This window comes from Neopsephotus bourkii, unplaced genomic scaffold (genome assembly GCF_033783945.1).
Source record: "Neopsephotus bourkii isolate Nb327-2 ecotype Australia unplaced genomic scaffold, CSIRO-AGI_Nbou_v1 NB_272, whole genome shotgun sequence".
Lineage (NCBI taxonomy): Eukaryota > Metazoa > Chordata > Aves > Psittaciformes > Psittacidae > Neopsephotus > Neopsephotus bourkii.
In genome coordinates this window covers 19877984-19898617 of record NW_026900781.1, presented here as the reverse complement: position 1 = coordinate 19898617, position 20634 = coordinate 19877984, and the positions used below count along the sequence as shown (strand labels likewise).

Here is a 20634-nt window from a genome sequence, read left to right as displayed (position 1 = left end):
TTATTTTGATCTTAATTAATCTACATCATGCTTCTGTCAAAAAGGGTCATTTGTGAAATGCCTTAGATTTGTCCCACCTTTAATGGCCTCAGAATTCCAAAAAACGTTAATTAGACACACATTTGTCTTCAAAGTCATCAGTAAGGTAGCCTCTCAATGAAAGAATATTTGAGAATGTTCAAAGTTTCTTTTGACGTTATCCTTCTCTGTTTTCACCTGGGATACTAGTCAAAGAGCCTGGAGTTTAGAAGTTCACTTCAGATTTTTCATGTTCTCTAACGTCTATGTTCACCTGATGGCTTTAGTTCACTTTTCGAATTTAGTCAATTAGCCCCATAAAATGGTAATTGAAAGGAGATCAAAAAAAGTCAACAGAAAATGAAGACTTAACTTAGATAACATATGAAACTCTATTCCCAATTAACATTAGCATTAGGTTAGAACATCACAATCAGAAGACATTTATAGACTTGCAAATTACACTTTCTTGCTGAAATTTTTCAATTTTCCCATTTTTCTCCAAACTTTTTCAGGTGTACAACTCATCTGCGTTCTCCAAACCACTCTAAAAACTGGTCCTTTTAGCAGTGTATTTTTGCTAATTAGACAAATTTCTTGCAGCAGTTTGGCAAATTTCCAATTTTAAGATAATGGATGCTGATATATATTTCAGGCCTGTGCACTATAAAACAGATCTATTCTGTGTCTTAGTAGCATTATGTCTCAGGAGTAGGTTTTTCAAAGTGAATGCTCACTGTTTTAAGGGGTAACTGAAGCAGAAACATCGCTGCTATTCACCTAGACTAGGGAGTTCTTTTTTTATGCTTGAGACTTTCCCAAACAAATAGTTATTTGCCAGGATACTAAATATCTGTAAGTCAACTCCATTGAGTATTAGCCTCTCCACCAGAAAGTCCTCGGGGAACTTACAAAAGTCCCTACCAACAGTATAAAGTCTTGAAACTTTTTTGCCATTAATTTCTGTGGGCAAACTAAAACCCCAATTTAAGAAAACCCCCAATTTAAGAAAACTTTTTAGTACAGCTACTGCTGTTCAAGACTTCCTTTCATACTATCAAAATTCAAAAGGGCTTTATCTAAATAAATTCTACCTGAATGACATACAGAATAACAGTTCTGACATTAACAGCCTTTTGTGCTTTTATAGTTTTGCCCCGCTTCCTTTTTTTTTTTCTTCTTGTTAGACTGCTGTAGTTAAACAGATATTATGAAAACTGAGTGAACAATTTAACCCACCTAGCACACTATTAGAAAGAATGTCTATGCTTTTGTATCATCAATATTAAATACTGACCTTAATCAGTACAATAATCATAGAATCACAGAATAGTTTGTGTTGGAAGGGATCTTAAAGATCATCTAGTCCCAGATACCTGCCATAAGAGGTTTCACTAGTCGAGGTTGCTCAAAGCCCCATCCAACATGGCCTTAAACAGTTTCCCAGGGATGTGACAGCCATGACTTCTCTGGGCAAGTGGTTCCTTGGTGGGCAGGGTTCCAGTGCCTCACCACTCTCACAGTAAAGAATTTCCTCCTAATATTTAATCTAAATCCACCCTATTTTAGTTCAAAGCCATTCCCCCTTACCCTGTCACTGCATGCCCTTGTAAAAAGTCCCTGTCCAGAGGGACTTTCTTATAGGCCCTATTTAGGTACCGGAAGGCTGCAACCATAAAATGTGAAAAAGAACTTGCAAATTCTTTTCATAACTTGCTGTTCCCTGATGGCAATATGAGGTGGCAACAGCCTTATGCACCTAAAGAAAAGATATAACTGCACCTCGCTCTAATTATATACTTTATCTCTTTAATGTAATTCTAGGGCTTTCAATATTTATTCAAAATCTCAAGGGGTTTTATAGGTCACTGCTGCAAATTATTATTTCTCTCTATGCATTGTCTTTTCCTCTGAATTGTTTATATCTTACTGTTTCTGTTTCTATTGAAACTTATTAATGACAAAGCTGCTTATGTTATAATTTGGATATGCACCTGGATGTTTTTACACTTGTTTACAGTTAGTAAACTAACTGTACCAAACTCTTATTATTGTGAGATGTCCTGCCTTTTCACATATTTTAATTCTGAACAGGGTTTATTTGCCCCCCTATGAAAATATCTCTGAAAGTTATTTTTTGTTGTGTATTTTTGGTAATAACTGTGTTTACCTGGAGTCCTTTCAATACCACATCACAGGGTACTTTGTATTTCATCAGTGAGGTACTGCTCTAACTCAGCTCTCCAGTGTCTTACTCTCTGAAGCTAGTATGAAACATACACATGGTGAAGCATATACAGATGACATAAACAAAGGCAAATATATTTGGGGTTTTTGTTTTGTTTTGTTTTTCGTTCCTTCCCAGCCCCCTTATCTGATTGTATCTGATAGCCTTGGAGATTTTCATCTATAAAATCAAATGCATAATGACTTAAGTATTTTGATTCTTAATACACTGTGGTATCAAAGCTCTGTATGTGCAATATTCTTCCATGTGGTCAGTTCTTACTGTCTCTTGCTAGCATTTCTTTAGTGGGGATCTGACAGAACATGGGAGAAAACCTGTTGTTTCAGTTTCCCTGTTCTTCACAGACTTTACACAGCTTTACAGATTTGGAACACTTTATGGACCCCTCAAAGGTAAGTTTGTGCATTCCTTGCATTCAAGTTGGTTCTATAGTGAAGTATTTGGAAATTGTCTGCTTTTCTGTTCTCAGCCATTGTAGAGCATTTTGAAGACACTCAGCACCACCATAACTTCATCCCAAAATGATCAATGATCTAGCAAATCCATTTTACACACTGGTATACTTACCAGCTGCGTAAGAGAAATATGTGAAAAACTCCCAACAGAAAGTACCTTTAAAATCTCTGAAATATCAGCATTTGATTTCAAAAAAATCACATCTTATTACCACCAGATATTCTAATTAGCCATCTTCATGTCCAGTACTTCATGGATCCAGTAATCTCTTGATGTTAACATCATCTGAAAGCTTTACCTAGAAGCTGGTTTGCTGTCTACTGAGCAGATATTGAACACAGTTCAGTTGTTACAATTAATATCTAAAAGGACTTTTCTGATACAACCTTCCTTACTCTTATTTCTAAGTTGAAATGCCTACTGAAAGCTAAGATCCTCTCATTCCCAAACCAAGACATTCCCTAATTCCTTCAGTCATCAGTGTTTTACTCCCTGCAGCTTTTATGACTTCTTATTGAGGACAAGGACTTCAAGGATACTATTATTTGTTCTGTTTGCAGTACTGCTTTGAAAACTTTGAAGTGTATATGTATTTTACTAACAGAAATTGGCTTTGGAAATGGCAGAAGTCTGTCCATTTATATTTTAGTGCCAACTTTTTCTTGCAGGGGCTATGATTTAAGGTTTTGCTGTTATTGTTGGTTTTGCTCTTGTTATCAGTACTACTATATGCTAGAGAGAAACCTTTATTACATCACCCACAATTATTTTTACAACTACCTATTTTCTTTGAGTATACATCGCTATTCTTCCCCACATTCAACACACAGTTCCCAGTACCACAAAAATCACAGAACTGTTGAGGTTACAAGGCACTTCCATAGAACAGCAAGTTCAAATGCCCTGCTCAAAGCTGGGTCAACTAGCCCAACTAGTAAATTGCTATGGGCCATGTCCAGTTGGGTTTTGAGTACCTTCAAGGACAGAGATTTCACAACCTCTCTAGGTGATCTGTGCCATTTTTTGACCAATCCCACAGTAAAACCATTTTTCTTCTTATGTTTAAATTAAATTTCTGTAGTTCAATTTGGGCATATTTCCTCCTGTCATTTCAACAGATGCTACTCAGATGAGTCTTTGCTCATCTTTGCTCATCTTTAATCTTCTTTACTCTCCTTCTGAAGCTTCTCATTTCCAGGCTGAACAGTCCTAGCTCTTTCAGCCTCTCCTCATATGACAGACACTCCAGTTCTTAATGATTTCATGCCCCTTCACTGGACTCCATGTCCAGTGACAGTTGCTCCATGTCTGTCTTTTACTGGGGATCTCTAATCTGGACCCAGAATTCCACATGTGGTCTCACCAGTGTTATATAGAGGGGAAGGATCACCTTTCTCAGCCTGCTGGCAACATTCTTCCTCACACACAACTGCAGGACGCAGTTGGCCACCTTTGCCACAAGCCATTTCTGGCTCATGTCCAGCTGGCATCCGCCAGTACCTCCACATCCCTTTTTGAAAACCTGCTCTCCAGCCAATTGGCTCGTGCACGTGCACTGGTGCATGGGTTTATTTGTCTCGAGGTGCTGGACTCTGCATTTTCTATTACTGAGCTTCCCAAGGTTCCTCTTCAACCATTTCTCCAGCTGGCTGAGATCCTCTGGAATGACAGCATATCAGCCATAACTCCAGCTGTGTATCATTTTCCAACTGGCTGAGAGTGTACTGTGTCTTGTCAACCAGGTAATTAATGAAAAGATTAAACAGTACTGTATCCAGTATTAATCCCTGGTGATACACCAGTAGTGATGAGCCTCCATCTGCACTTTGTCCTGCTGATCATAGCCCTTGATCATAGCTAAACAGTATTCACATCGCCATTCATTTATCTAGCCCATACTTTCATGTGTCTTGTTATTACATGTTTCTCTCGATCCTCCTTAGTTCTTAGCAGCCAGGGAAGTTATTTAGGAATCTGAATCACTTCCTCTCATTGTGTGCTATCATTACAAAGAATTCGAATTGACAGATCCTACACCAGTCCTTTAAACAGTTCAACACTAACCTCTTCCACTCCCAAAGGAGCAACCGTTCACTATGACTCCATTTCCTTCCTCAGCTTCTCATTTGTTACAAAACTTTGTGCACTTGCTCTGTATTTTCCTGTTTCCATTGCTCTTCTTAAAGGCTTGGTCAGAAGTCTTTAATAGAGCCAAGCAAATTCTATCAATCTCCTTCCTCTTTCAAATACTCTTTTATAAACTTTTTCACAGAATTATAGTAAGTGATTGAAATGTGAATAATTCTATGTGAAACAGTATTTTTAAATCCTATTACCATTAATTTTGTAGTCTTTCTTCCTGCCCTAAATATAGTCTGTAGATTCTTCAATATAAAATACAGTATTTTATCATTTTTTCTTATTCCCTAATACCAGAAGGAGTTTTCAGGAAGTACCAGTACTGAAACAATCAAAGCAATAGCTCTAGGGATGTGTTCTGGACATCAAAATCCCACTCTCCCTCACTGTATGCTACTGTTAAAGAACAACACATGTTAAAAAGAAGAAGGATTCCCCCACCCATTCTCAAGGCAGTGTATTTTTGTGTGCTTTACAAGTACCTGCATAAACAGAAAAACCCCACTGATCATTACACCATTACTCCCACAGAGAAAAGTGGTAGAACTCCCTTTGATTTCAGAGGGGAAATCTGATCAATGCAGAGTGTATAGCATATGAAGCATAAAAGTGAAAGTAAATGTCTTATGAAAGGTTCAGAAATAATAAGGCTGAAACAAGAGGATATCATACATTTTAAGGCAGAAGTATGATACTGACTCTAAATTTCTTTTGCATAAATCAAGCACAGGTCCAAATACCTGTCCAAATGATGATTAGTAGAAACTGAATCCTGCCAGTGTAGTGTAAATTTAAGACAGGAAAATACTTCAATAAACTAACTATAGCCATAACGTTCTTTCACATCTTACTGTTTAAGCAATACATAGCAGATTCTGCTAAGTTCCTGGTTAAGCAAATGGTGACGGAAGCTACAAATGCCTTCTTACCATGTCAGATGAACTTGAATTCTGACACTCTCACAGGTGAATAACATTTTAGTAAAAATTTGGTAATATCTGGTAAAAATAGCTTTCAACCTAATTTTTAACATTAGTCTTAACTAAAACTAGTTTTTAGTTTTGTAATTACTTGTGGACTTCAAAATGAACATCATTAAAAGCTGGAGGTATGAGCTAGACAGCACTTAAGAGTTTCGGCCTTGATGTTCTATACACAACATACGCTCCTTCTTCCATCACAGATCCAATTACAGATTTCACAATGTATTTGGAAGAGTACAGCTGTGTTGTAATTTTCAAATTATTGCAGGTAAGAAAATGGCTAAAGAAGCAGACACAAGGCAAGGCTGCCTGTCATTTAGGCTGCCTGCCATCCACCTACCTGCAGCATCTTCAACGCTGTCTCTGCCTTTATTCATAACCAATTTGTTTTTCGAACTAACATTATAAATGTATGTCACCTTTCCAATGTCAATTTTAAGAAATGCACGTGAGGAAAAAAAATTATCTCTGTTTTCCTGTAATAGGTTGCACCTGGAATGAAGAATTCTAAGCAGGCTGTTTAAAAAAAAAAAAAAAAAAAAAAGGCACTCCATCCTCCTTAACAATTTTAGGTTTTTTTAGTTATAAACATAATCCTTCATAATCCTTCCCCATTGTCCATACTATTCTCTCCGCATAGTGCATGTACTACCACTCCTTTGATCATATGAAATAAATCATACGTAGAAAACTGCATTCAAATTTAATGCTATTTGGATTTATTTCTGAAAAAAATTACATCTGGATGGCTTCCCTAAAAGACTAGCAACTACTACTTTTTTTCAGTATGTCCCAGTGTGGTTACTAAATTGTATTTGAAATTAACACTTACTATGCACCTGCTTATGATTAAGCTTAAATTATCTTTTATTTCATGATGCACTGAAATAATACACATTATATACAAAGACACTGCCAGTGGAGACATTTTTTAAAGGGCTAAACATAAAACTCTAGATTTTACTATTTACAATAGAAATTTACTTCATTTAAAATGTCAATTTAGTAGTGAAAGCAGGTACAATAATAAAAAAAAATTGTGTGCTGATTAAATATGTACGTGCTGTTAATTCTGCAGCGTGTGCTAGCAAATTAGTGGCAGAGCAGCTTCCCTTTTAACCTGGAGATGAAACAGATCAAAGCAAAGAGGGCTCAGGAATGTCAGTGGCAGCCATTACAGGTAAAACCTGTATTGTGTCATCTGGCAGTGATGGACTACACAGGAAAAAAAAAAAAAAAAAAAGGAAGAAAGGAAAAAGGAAAGGGATATACTTAAAGTAGTTCACAGTTTTAATCAAAATCTCTTCCACTGGAAGACTGTATCACAAAGAATACTTAGCTGGACTGGATCTTTTGATCCAGGCTGGGACTCCTACATTTGGATTGTTGAATATTTAACTTTACAGCTTTCACTGTGTCAGAATAAAGACCCTGTAATAAAAAGGGGAACTGAAATGTTCTTTAAACTGTTCTTGCCTCATGTCGAAACATTTATCTGGGACTATTCAGTCAGACATTTCTTGACTGTTTCAGAGCTTATCTGAGGCAGTGGAATTTCATTGCTTTGAGGCCTTTCAAATGCACAGGCAAGTATTTATTGTATCTTTACTTATCAACCTGCCTATTAAAAGGCCAGAGGTACACACTGATAATCAGCAACTACTAGGCACCTGTCAGATATAACTTAATATTGACATAGCTAACATGCCAATTTGCTGAAACAGACAATACTATACAGTCTTTTCTTGTAAGGTATATGGAGTATGAAACACAAAATCACAAGCTGTTGGTTTTAGGACACTGAATGCTTGGAACTGTTCCTGGGTAAACTGTCAACTTTCTATCTCATACAGAAAAACATAGTAAATTTACACAGATGGAATTACATTGGCACATGGAGGTTTGTTTACTTGTTCCTTAGAATTAAGGAATTTCTACACACAGAGAAAACTCTCTTTTATTCAAAATGGCTAAAACCCCAATAAGAACATGATGATGTTTAAAAAAGCATAACATTTCAAGATAGCATTTCTTAAAATCTGAAAATTATTCTTCTTGCTTCTGTTTGGGGCTTTGTTTTGTATTGTATTTTTGGGTTTTTAATAATATATGCCAAATATGTTATTTACCTATCTCAGAAGCAGCCACTGTGATGTTGTACCAAGGTGTCTCTTCTCTGTCAAAGATCTTGGCAGTCTTAATGGTCCCAGTATTAGCATCAATGGTGAAATACCTATCTTCTTCTGTGTTATGATCAATGAAATACCTATGAAGAAATAAACCAACAAATATATGCTCACTGTTGTATGTATAAACTGAAGTAACAGAAAGCCACATAAGAATATTACTTTCAAGCCATTAAAGTCACAGAAATTTTTAAAAGCACCGCAAGAAAAATTCTGAATTATGGAGACACCCAAAGTAACACCATATTTTTCAGTTCTTTCATAATGTTACATTTCTTTTGATAAATAACAAGGTTTTCACTGTGCGTCACAAAGATATAAATTGTTAACAGGTGGTATTTTACACAGCAGTATCCTATCAAAGGTAAGGTACACATATATTTTGACTAAAACAACCATAAAATGGAAAGGCAGAAAACAGAAATATATTAAGATATTATTCTGCTTATTTGCTTGTCACTGCAAACCAGCATGCTAAGTCCTGGTACCTGTTTTGAAGCATGTCTGTCTGATATGAAGTTGGTTACATGATGATAAAAGCTCTTTTGAACGTAACCATTGCAGAGACTAGCAACAGAAAGAGATGTTTCCCAGACTTGCAATTGACACTAACCTACAAGCAGAACTAAGCATCCCTGCTTAAATCCCTTGAATTCTGGGCACTTTGCCTAACAGAAGTGGGTAATGGCAGCAGAAGGAGGGAACACTAAAGAGTGACAAAACATATTTCTCAAAGCTGGAATCATTTACAAAAAATGAAGCAATTACAGACCCTTATCAAGCCTTCTTCACTAACATCAGACTTGATGAAAAAAAATAAGGAAAAGATTCTAAGTCTTTTGTAAACCATAATTGTTTCTCCTGATAATTTGATAGGCCTGCTATTATTCTCTGAAGTTTTTGATATATGAAAGCTATATGTAGGTGAAAAGGATTTATTTGTCCCATCCAATTGCCCTTATTTTGACATCACCACAAGTGTAGTTGCCAGCCAATAAAAAGATTGGTGCACATAAAAACTGCCAAGCTCAAAAAAATTAAAAATAACTTGGGGTTTATTCCTCTCACAACGTGTTTATTTAAGCTATTTGTGGAAAGAAGAAACAAACAAGCAAACAAATATTTCATTGAATAATAAAGATATACCATACAAAAAAAGGAAAAGAAAGAAAATACTAGAGGAGGCACTAATTTGAGTGATTCACCTTAACTGGTCAAATAGGACACTCGGTTGAAAAGCCAGCTAGGGTCTGATGACTTATGTTAGATCTTCCTTGTTGGAGAGAACCTGAACCCACATGTCCCACCTGCAAGAAGTATTTTACATCTGCCTTACAGTATGATATTTTGGCTTGTAGCACTCAAGATCTTCTTTTCACACTTCCCATACTTCCAGCAATTAAAGAATTGTAGGTCAGGCTTCAGAAATCAAAGCAGACAAAACTAGGCTAGAAAATCTTTCCTTCTTGCCTGCTCTCCACCTTTCCTTTTGACATTGTGAAGAGTGAAACAGCTCCCATATGACTGTGGGAGCTGTTCGAGAGACAGCAGACTTCAGTTCCCACCAATTCTATGTTTCTCTGGAATTAGAATTTAACCCACTGTCTCCCAGCTGAACTACAGTCAAAACTTCCATGTGGTCCATTAACTACCAACACCTGAGAATACATCATTCTAAAACATACTAGCAATGCTCAGTAAAGACACTTTGGATGTGCAATACAGCATCTGAAAGTTGCTTCAAAAAAGTAACAAAATCAAGCTGTTTCCACACCAAAAGCAGACTGGAAGGTCTTGATTACCTAGGGTATGGGGCAACCATTTTAAAGAATGTAAGTCAGAAATATTTTTCTCAGAGGACATTAGCTAATCAGTGTGTTCCAAACTGGATGGAAAAAAAAAAAATCAAAACCAGTCATGTTGCCAGAAAAAAATAACAATAACTATGCTGAACTTCTAATGGCTAAATCACAGCAGGCATTACAGGCACTTCCAAAAGCTGGTATGCTTCTCAGTGCTCAGCAAGCTCAGGTGATGAATTAAAAGTAAAATCTTGACCAATATGCATGAGCCAATATTCTGAGGAATATTGGAAGCCTCTGAGGACCTGTTACAAAACAAACAACAAAGGACAACACAACTATCCTGTTTGCTATATTTTATTGGTCCAGGCTACCGACACCTCTTTATCTGGGAATCAGGATTTGCTTTTTAATTTCAGAACTGATTTTTCCAGCATCTCTGCAGGTCTCAGTCTTCCATGAAGCACAGATTTTCAAGTTCACCAAGTTTCTGTCATGGAAATGGTTTGAAAGACTGTGCCAATATCAGTGGAGAAGCTGCATCTCCTATGCACACAGCTATCCTTACCTTTTGCTAATTACAAAAACTTAGAAGACAGAGCCATATTAACCTCTGAAAGTCCACAAAGTTTGCCACAGATTTATGTTGAGATTTGGACTTCATACAGAACATACATGCTTCAGGTGGAAAAATCCTCTCCATGACTTATATGTTATGCTCGGCAGTATAGGAAATCTGAGCTACACAAATAGAACATCTTGACAATACTATTGTTAAGGCAGACATAAATGAATGGCTGGTTGGGTAAGATGGATAGTGCACTTATACATGAATGTCTTTTACATGATGAACTGTAATGCTAACAGAGGAAGTATAGGAAGCATCATTGTCCCTCAGTTTTCTTGGTGAGTCTTTACTGGTAGAGCTTTACTGGTAGAGTCAGGTATGCAACAACAAAATATAATTCCTTCTCTCCTACTGCAGCCTTGTGTTTCTGGACTCTAGGGTTTATTGATAATCATAAGAATTCTTTGCTAACAACAACAAAAAAAGTTTCACTGACCTTATATGCTCTTATGGATTATGTGCTGCAAATCCAAACCAATTTATAATGTAAGTCTTGTCCCTGCAAACATTTATTACTGTGGACATTGTTTACTCATTATCAACATCAGGCACAGTGACTACTATGTGAATCAGTATTGTGCTGACCTCAGAAACATAAAAATAGGGCTATGTAGTATTTGTAAACAGTAGCTTAAAAATAGACAGGATTTTAAACTGGACTTAATTGAGAAAAAAAATAAGCAGGAAGAATATTCAGCTGCTTTTGTGTGTGTGTGACTTATTTATAACAAATCATTACCCCTCCCTCTGAATTAAGTACAGAACTAAAAATGACAAATATTTGTCCCAAATATGAAGCTTGTGTAGAAAAAACAAATTTTTATTCTTTTACAAATTGTGACTATGTAACACTTCATTTTCATAGATGTATAGGAAAAGGCAGCCTTGTTTTTTTTTTTAAATCTGAACACCTTTTTTCTAAATCAGTTATTTATATGTATTCTATAGAAGCTCAAAATTCGCAGTTTAAAGAACTCAGTATTGGATTAATACTTTCAATTGTATTTTCTGCATTATTAATGGAAATACAGCGATCCTGAGGTTACTTATTTTACTAATGCTTTTACTTCCACTGATACTAGAATAATGAAAAATGTTTCTAATTTATCCACAGCAGCACTTCCCCTTTGTGTGCTAACTTTTGCATACAGTTACAGACATACTGTAACAACTGCATCTTGACAGAATTTTTCTTGATCATAAATAAATAGAAGAGCAGCCCTTCCTTATGCTTTCTCATTATTATGATGTTCAGCTCTCCTCCATTACTCTCAGTTCTTCCTTAAAATTGCTTTTTGTATTCTATCTAAGGCAGCCATTTGAACTGCTCGGAAGGCTGGGAAGGTGGTTCTCAACCTTCATGAATATCTCAGCAAAACAAGTTACAGAAGATACTCCCCCACAGCAGAAGAAGTGGGAATGTTAGTCTAAAGCACTGCTCCAAGTGCTCTAAAAATATTTTGTACAAGAAACTCCCTTAGTACAGCCACTCATTTTTGTCACATGTAAGAGGACAACTAGAACAAGTTTAATTGTATTTACAAACTGGTAAATATTTTAGAACTTTATTGATTGATTTATATATACATTGAAAATAGAGACCAGGTATATCCATAAATACAGCATACTCCACAGCTAACAATGCTTTACTTAGGCTTCAGAATTTATTTCATCTAATAAGAAAATTACTTTCAGCTAGCAAATAGTGGCACCAGAGTCATACCCTTCTCCTCCTACCCCTCCTTCCAATTCTACTGAGCTGCCTTGCAATGCTTTTTCTAGACTGTAAAAAGCATTACTGCTAATTCTGAATTTCAAAGAATTACTGCAAAAATGAATTTTCACCTTAATTCAGTTGATTGTTTCTTCTTTCTTAGAATGCATTAATCTAAAAATGAATTTATAATATTTATTGCAGATGTTGGTTTGCAGACATTTAGTCATGACAATGCTGTGTGAATTAGCATACCTTTAATAATTATATCAGCACATCTGTGTTGCATTGCACATGTTAATAAAGAGACTTAATAACAAGACATGCCTGGATAAACAGCTGTCCGTAAACTTTTTACATCCAAACCAGCAAGAGAAACCAATCTTAAAGAAATTACATTAAAAAGGATCATGAATATAGAAAACCTATTAGTCACACTATCTGAAGAGAATTGGAAAGAAATTAAATACCAAACCAGTCCTGTTAGCACTGGGAAATGGTTTTATTAGGCCGTGACACTGAACAGAAGGGCATCCCCAGCTTCCATCCATGTGTCCTTATTCCAACTAAAGGGTTTACATTCTTTTTATTCTCCTCCTCATCCCTCTGGGAGCAGGGTGGGGAAAAAGTGGGGGGAGTGAGGGAGTGGCTGCATGGTTCTGAATTACTAGCTGGGCTTAAACCACGACAAAGTTCCTGGCCCCAGTGATTTAATTTCTTCGTGTTTCTAAATGGTTTTGAGTTTTTAACTAGTCTCCTCTTTTTTGGTTTTTAATCAAGTCTTTAGCTTGTCCTTTCATTATCCTATTTTTATTAACTACCCTCTTTACCAACTGCAGACAAGAACTCGATTACATATTTCCACCCTGGCTACAAACACTGCTATTGCTAATGAACTTCCAAAGCCCCAGCTAGATGTCACAGTACTTCTTGGGATTTTGTACTGAGATATAGGCAAATAGCCAGCTCTCCAATAGGTGGAATTGGTTCAGAGAAGCACTTTAAAAAGGCCACAGGAAGAGGATAGATCCTCTGTCAAACCAAATATACCATCAAGACTAGAATTTCAACCAGAAATCAAATACTATTAAAGGGAAATCTGTTTAGTTAAAAGTTTAAGCAAAGAAACTTTCTCAGAAAGAGATGCTTATAACTCGATATAGAGATATAGAGATTTATTTTTCCTTTAAAAAAATGCATTATAATAAGAAGCATAAGCAACAGTTGCACAGGGTGAGGGAGGGAGCAATATGAGAATGAATACTGAGAGAACTGATCAGCTATTTGGCCAGCTAGAGAGCAACAAGAAATGGCCCATGGTGGGACACAGCTCTGGTGAAGGAGTTTTTCTTCTCTGCCTCCTGACAGAAGCACTCCTCATGAGCCTGGGAACCAGCAGCATGCCCTTGAAGCTAAATGAGGCAGCAGGGAGATGTTCTGTTACCCTGACTGCCTTGCACTACACTACTTCCCTTCCAGGGCCAATCTATTTCCCCATAGTTCAAATAACTTCTCTAGGCAAAAAAAAAAGCAATTGTGAAGTGAGTCAGAAGTTGGCTGCCAATACAGCAGGTAACCAATTTTCTTCCTGCAGCATATCTGGTAGATTAAGGAGACACTAGATGTTCTAGAGCTTCTCAGCAGAAGACTACTACTGAGAAGTACTGCCTTCAACTGTGCTTTCCAGTTGTGAAAATGAAATACATTTGAAGAGATCTTAGAGAAGGTAATCTCTCTGTTTACCATTCTTCTGCTTTCTTTTTTCATACAGGCATCACATAACTTTAAGAAAAATACTGCTCCTCTCAGTTTGCAGGAACTTGTTTTGACACTGAGTTAGCTCTGGTGCTGGCTGCCAGCTGACATCTATCAGCTAATCAGCAGGACCTTGCTGTCTCCCATACAGACTCCTGACTCACCTCTCATATCAAAACCTTAGCTCAGCAGAAGTGGCAGCCTTCCCTCTCCTTTGCCTGGAAATGTGAGTTGGAAGATCTTGGGAGGCATGGGGGAGTTGCAAGCACTTAACTTGCTCACTCCCAACAAAGCCTCTAAGAGGCAGCCACTACCAGTTTGCATTTCATGTAAAACCTGGCTTTCTCCTCCTGCTCTCATTCTCATCCCCTATGCATTGCCAGCACACTACTCACCTTGGGCACTGGAAAATGGGAATGCTGTTCATTTGAAGGAAATGAGCCATTTCTTTACACCCATCTTTTTTAGCTGACAATTTCTGTCTGCATGTGTTAAGTACTTGATCATCTTTTCTAACTAATTCTTCCCGTAAATGTAGGCTGAGTACAGCCCACACTCTCAGAGGCATAACTCAGAAGTCAAAGCAAGATAAAGGTTTGTCTTCTTTTCCTGACTTTGTGAATCTCTTCAGAGGTTTACAATTGCACAAATTCATTTCAAGTTGATGTGTTGATGGCAAAATTGTCATACTGAAGTTGCTTTTTATTCAGAGATTAACATCCAGATTCCAGCTCTGCTAAGAAATAAAGTGCAGTGTTACATGAGAATCACTTTCTGTTCCTAAAAAGTTTATCATCTAAAGAATGGTATTCTACTTACTGTATTTTTTTTCCTCCTCATACTGAAGAACAAACCAAATTAAATCTAGATTCATAAATTTATGCTTATTTATTGGAGTTGAATGGACCTATCGAAAGAACACACAACAGAGATGTTCAGATATGAAGGTTGACTCTAAAACCTTTAAAGAATTTTAAATACCAGAGGCATGCTGAAGTCAGTGGAATTTATAGAAACATAGAGATGATGTCCTGGCATAAAATGCCAGGCTCTTATAGTCACCATGTAAAGATGATCTGTCCGTGTTTTCTCTCACAGCTCTAAGTGAGGTGTGGAGGTGGTTCTGGTTGCTGTGAGATTTTGACCACCCTCCTGAGCTGGCTGCTTCCTAGTCAGAACAACTGTCAGAACAGCTTACCAGCTCCTGCACAAAGAGGTGGACATTTTTTTTAGTGGGAGGCTTGGGACACATAGCTTGACAAGAATCAAAAATAATTTGAGGCCGCAGGGAAAAAGTCTGCAACAGATCTCCCAATCTCCCACCTCAACGCAAAAAAAAAAAAAAAAAAAAAACCGAAAAAGAAAAAAAAGAAAAAAGGTTTAAAATGCTTTCTTCCTGTGAAGACAAAGAATTGGAGAAGAAATTACACAAAAAAAAAATCCCCTCTTTGAATTCCTATTCAAAACAGGCTGTTTTTTTTCTGTTTTGATTTACTGATAATCTTAGAGAATAGTAATTTTGGAGGAATACAAAGAGTAAATGAATGTAGGAGGTGAGATGGAGAACAACACAGAACCTCTCTGCTACCTAACTGTGAGGCATTCACATACCCTGGAAAGATATTACTGTTTCTCTGTAAGTGTTCATCACAGGGTATGACAGTGTCGTGCTCTGGAGTGGAGAGCAGATGTCTGCCTTTGTCTCTAGAAGCGCAGGCTTAGCAGGATCTGGAGAAGGGTTTTCCTCTATCAGGCATGTGAAAGAGGGACGGTCACTCTACATGATGGCACTGATCTCAGGATGCTGCCCTAAGTACAGCTAACAGTGCATCCTGTGCACCGGAGAGCAGAAAACAAACTGACCTTATTCCACTTATATGATGCTTAAAGAACAAGTAAGACAAATACAACTAGGTGAACAGGCTTTTATATTTTCCAGCAGGGGATCAATCTTATGCTCTCTCCTTACTGACAGTAGGGGGGAGCAGCACAGAAAGTGCTACTGTGCTTAGAGGACAGAGGAAAAAAAAAGATTTTCTTTTTCACCTACCCCAGTTTCCTCACACAGCTCTCTCCTATGCCCCCCTTCATTTAATATGATGACACTATGTGACCAAATCTGAGTGACTGAGTTTGAATCAAAACCTCAGGTTTTATTCCACTCCCAGTAAATATAAACTTTATATCAGAAATATAGTCTACACCCAGAATCCTTCACAACACTTAATGTCTTTAAGGTTCTCAGAAATAATAATAGGAATACATGGAACTCCATGGGTATGTTCTTTCATCTGCTTATGAGCAAGCTTCTTAAAATACCATTTACTGAAAATTAACATGCTTTTCTAAGAGCTCATGCCAGGAAGTATTAAACTTACATCTGTCTTTAAGTACCTATGCAGCAGAAGTTAAAATAAGTTTCTCTGCCTGATGCAGAAATTGAAGAACAACATCCTACACCACAGTAATTATTACAATCAGAATATACTTGTCATTCATTAATTTTCCAATACTGTATCTGAAAGAAAGGAAGAGAAGGCTGTCAATTTAAATCAAACTAGGGTAAGGCAACTTTGAATTCATTATAGCTTCTGGATAACAAGTACTGTGCTGGAAAGCACATTTTAGTACTCATTAATATATTAATATATCAGAATCATTATGATACATCATCCATTAAAAGGCAATACTGTAAGACTGCTAGAAAAGTGAGAAGCCAGAATCAGGGCTGAGATTATATTCTTTATTAACTTAGCAAAAACTTAATCTGGTATTCACAAAAACATACAAACAAACAAAACAGCCCAGCTTTTTTTTTGTCTTTCCATGGTTTTTGGCTATTGTGTTTCTAGTTTTGTTATTGGTTTGCTTGTTCTGCCTTTTCTGGAAGAAAACCAATTATTTTCTAGAAAGGACAACCATGTGCACCTTTATGTTTCTTATTTATTTATTCTGTGTTTTACTGCCTTTTTAGCACTACTACTTTTTAATAGTGTCTGGATCACAGTCAAGAAAGTCCATTTTCTAGTGACATCGGGAAGGCACTAAGACTGCATCAATTTCCTATAGCTAATCAATTTCAATCCCATTTAATAAAATTTATTACAGTAAGGTAGATTGCAAACTGATTAGGGTCCAGTACAAAAATTACTTGAATTCAAATATATTAATATAACAAAACCTAAGTAACCTTCCACAGGTCAAACAAAACATGCTAGACATCATTCTGAAAAGGGAAGGTGCTTGTATTTCTTATTTGAGACTACCATCACACACAGACTGCTGATCAGTACTCATATTTGCCAGAAGTCTTCTGTTAAATGGCTGAGTCCATTCCTGCACAGAAATGCAAACAACCTAAGTCAATGTAGTAAGTGGGACTAATGAATGACCAGAGGGGACAGAGGCCATATTATTAGCGCTCAAAACAGCAATTTGCCTTCTGTACCACTGCATGATGAAGACAGCAGGAGCAGCAAAAGGAGCAAGCTGCTGTTGCAGAACTTTTATAATAGCATGACTTATTTCTCAAGTACTGCTTTTACAAAGGTATAATATTAACACAGACTTTCAGTTCCATCCTCAAATCTGTATCAAACTGGGGTCAGATTAATATGAGGGAACTTGCCCATGTCATGCAACTATTTTTACTATTATATCAGTTTCCAAAAGTATCTTGGTCTTAAAACTATGCCTTTGCTCTTTTCTGAATCACCTGGAGGAGGCTTGGGGAACAGAAGCAACATCATTTTTCTGAAAACACTCAAGATGAAGTCTGGGAGCTTCAAGTATCACTGGGAGTATTCATTGTGGCTAGCCGAACTCACCACCCAAGAATCACCTACAGGAAGATGGCAGGGTTTCAGCCTCAGCCTGCTTCCAGTACACATATGCAACTTGCCAATTAAAAGGCGTTTTCACCCTTATTCTCCTCAAAAGTCTTTTGCGTACAGGTTCAGGAAGAAAAAAAGATAATTCTTAAGTAAGGATGGAGGGATTCAAAATGAGTAATATATTAAAATAAAATTATAATTAGATCATTGAATACTGTGATTTCGTTCATAATGAATGGGAAACTTTCAAGACCTATTTCTGCCCCAGATAGTATTATAAGGCATAATTTAAGCCTGATATTTTCAGGCAACCAAAGATTTTGGCATGGAAGCAGACTACTTGACATAATGCAATGAAAAGAGATTAGTTTCTCATAAATATTACAAGGCATTGATCTCTGTGAACTAATTATAATTTAGGGTGATTTCTGTTGAATTAGAACACAATTTTTTAAGTAAATAGCTGTATTCAAAACCCTCAAAAAATCTTTATCTTTAAAATTACTACATGATGGAGTTCTAGTATCTTTTTTATGCTTTTTATCATTATGTTTGCTTTTCATATTTCAATAAAATAATAACATTTAATCCCAAAACGTAGCATAGAATCATAGAATCCTAGACTGCTTACCGTCTGGAGAGACCTTAAAAATCATCTAGTTTCAACCCCCCTATAACAGGCAGGGACACCTTCCACTAGGCCAGGTTGCTCAAAACCTCATCCAACCTGGCCTTGGACACTGTCAGAGATGGGGCATCCACAGCTTCTTTGGGCAACCTGTGCCAGTGTCTCACAGTCCTCATAATGAAGGATTTCTTCCTAATATCTAATCTAAATCTACCTTTTTTCTGCTTAAAGCTATTCCCCCTTGTCCTATTACTATGTGCCCTTATTAAAAGTCTGTCGCCATCTTTCTTGTAGGCCCCCTTTAGGTACTGGAAGGCTGCTATAAGGTCTCCCCAGAGCCTTCGGTTCTCGAGACTGAACAACTTGAACTTTCAGCCTGTCTTCATAGGAAAGGTACTCCAGCCCTTGGATCATCTTTGCGGCTCTGCTCTGGACTTGCTTGAGCAGGTCCACATCCTTCTTGTGTTGTTGGCCTCAGAGCAGAGCACAGCATTGCAGGTGGGGTCTCACCAGGGTGGAGTAGAGGGGGAGAATCACCTCCCTTGACCTGTTGGATATGATCCTTTTGTTGCAGCCCAGGATGTGGCTGGCTCTCCGGGCTTCAAGCTCACATTGACTGCTCATGATGATGAGAACCGACACCCCCAATTACTTCTCCACAGGGCTGCCCTCAGTCCATTCTCTGCCCAACCTATAGCTGTGCTTGGGATTTCCCTGATGCAAGGACCTTGCACTTGGCCTTAATGACCTTTATGAGGTTTGCAGTGGTCTACCTCTCAAGCCTGACCAGGTCCCTCTGGATGGCAGCCACACAGCTTGGTGTCACTAGTAAGCTTGCAAAGGTTGCAATCAATCCCACTGTCTGTGTTGCTGACAAGAATATTGAACAGTAATGGCGCCCATGCCAACACCCAAGGAGCACCACTTACCACTGGTCTCCACTTGGACATTGAGCTGTTGACCACAACTCTCTGAATGCGACCATCTAGCCAATTCTGAGTATAATAAGTGGTCCATCTATCAAATCCACGTTCACCAAGTTGGAGAGAAGGATGTCACATGTCAAAAGCATTTTTAATTTACCTGAAAATGTGCTTCTATAATTTTGAAGAAGAAATATCAAATAAAATTCCTTTAAACCAACCCACGTTGCCAAACAGATAATGTCTGAATAAAACATACCTCTAATAGCTATGTTTGTTATTACAGAAGTTCTTTTGCTAATTTTGAAAAAGTAGAACAATAATACAACTACTGGCTCAAAGTCAGTGTCCTTGGAGGACTGCTCAGCTCAGGAGCAAGATGAAATCACTGTGATGAAAATGCAGTGAGGAAATAAGGACAAAAAAAGCCCCTTCAGCTTTGTTTCTACTGATAATAGGGCTTGTTATTTATTTGGGGGTTTAGCTCAAATAACTTTAAAAAAAAATGATTTCCCTTTGGCTTTGTTAATTACTGTAAACTATTCCTCTAACCATTTTTCTGTTATAAGAATTGTTCCTGCCACCAAAATACATTGTTACTTAACTGAGCAGTGAACAAATCTCGGCACTGTATCTCTTTTAGCACCTGAACAGCAAAGAAGTGATATGGTAGCAACTGTGTGTGCCTAATGCTTTATCAATCTCACACACAGCAATGAGCACCCTCATAAAGTGGAAAGGATGCACAAGTGGATTAATAAAAACTCTTAAGCAAATTGCTGCTCCATAGCTTGCACTGAAGACTCATGGCATTTGGAGATGTTTCTGAGTCATTCTGCTGAGGAATCATTATTCCGTTGCTCAACACTGGTCAGCTGTGAAAGTCCTACCTATAGGTATCTCCCCTGGTGCCTGTAATCTATGCTTCCCAAGAAAGTCACATTGAATCTTCTTGGGTTTATTTTTGTAACAACTATTTTTATTTTGAATTAAATAGGAATTGTGTGGAAATTAAGAGACATGGTCTCATTACCCTCAGACTCATCAGGGTTTCAGATGAACAGTGTAGGCATTTCTTGCAAACCAGCACGGACAGACGTGTGTGCTGTGTGCATGCTTCTGATTGGTAGAAACAGTTTTCTTTAAATTGCTTCTTTGCTCACCATTGTGAGTGGAACATGGGGCTGGACTCTGCCTCCAGTTGAGCAGCAGCTCTACCTGGCTGTCCTGGCCTACTTTGTAGGTCATGCATTGCTTCCAACCCATAGAATCCCAAGGTGCAGCCGGCCAAATCTTGAAACAACACAAACCCTTTTTCTGC

At 37.5% G+C, this 20634-nt stretch overlaps 1 protein-coding gene across 5 annotated transcripts in view; it reads right to left on the bottom strand.

Moving 5' to 3' along the window:
- Positions 1–20634, bottom strand: part of CDH18 (cadherin 18) — a 584308-nt gene that overhangs the window by 27449 nt on the left and 536225 nt on the right. For all 5 annotated transcript variants that reach the window (XM_061346700.1, XM_061346697.1, XM_061346698.1 and 2 more), the window contains one exon: positions 7974–8110. In XM_061346700.1, coding sequence (XP_061202684.1) covers positions 7974–8110 — 137 coding nt within the window. The remainder of the gene's footprint in view (positions 1–7973; positions 8111–20634) is intronic.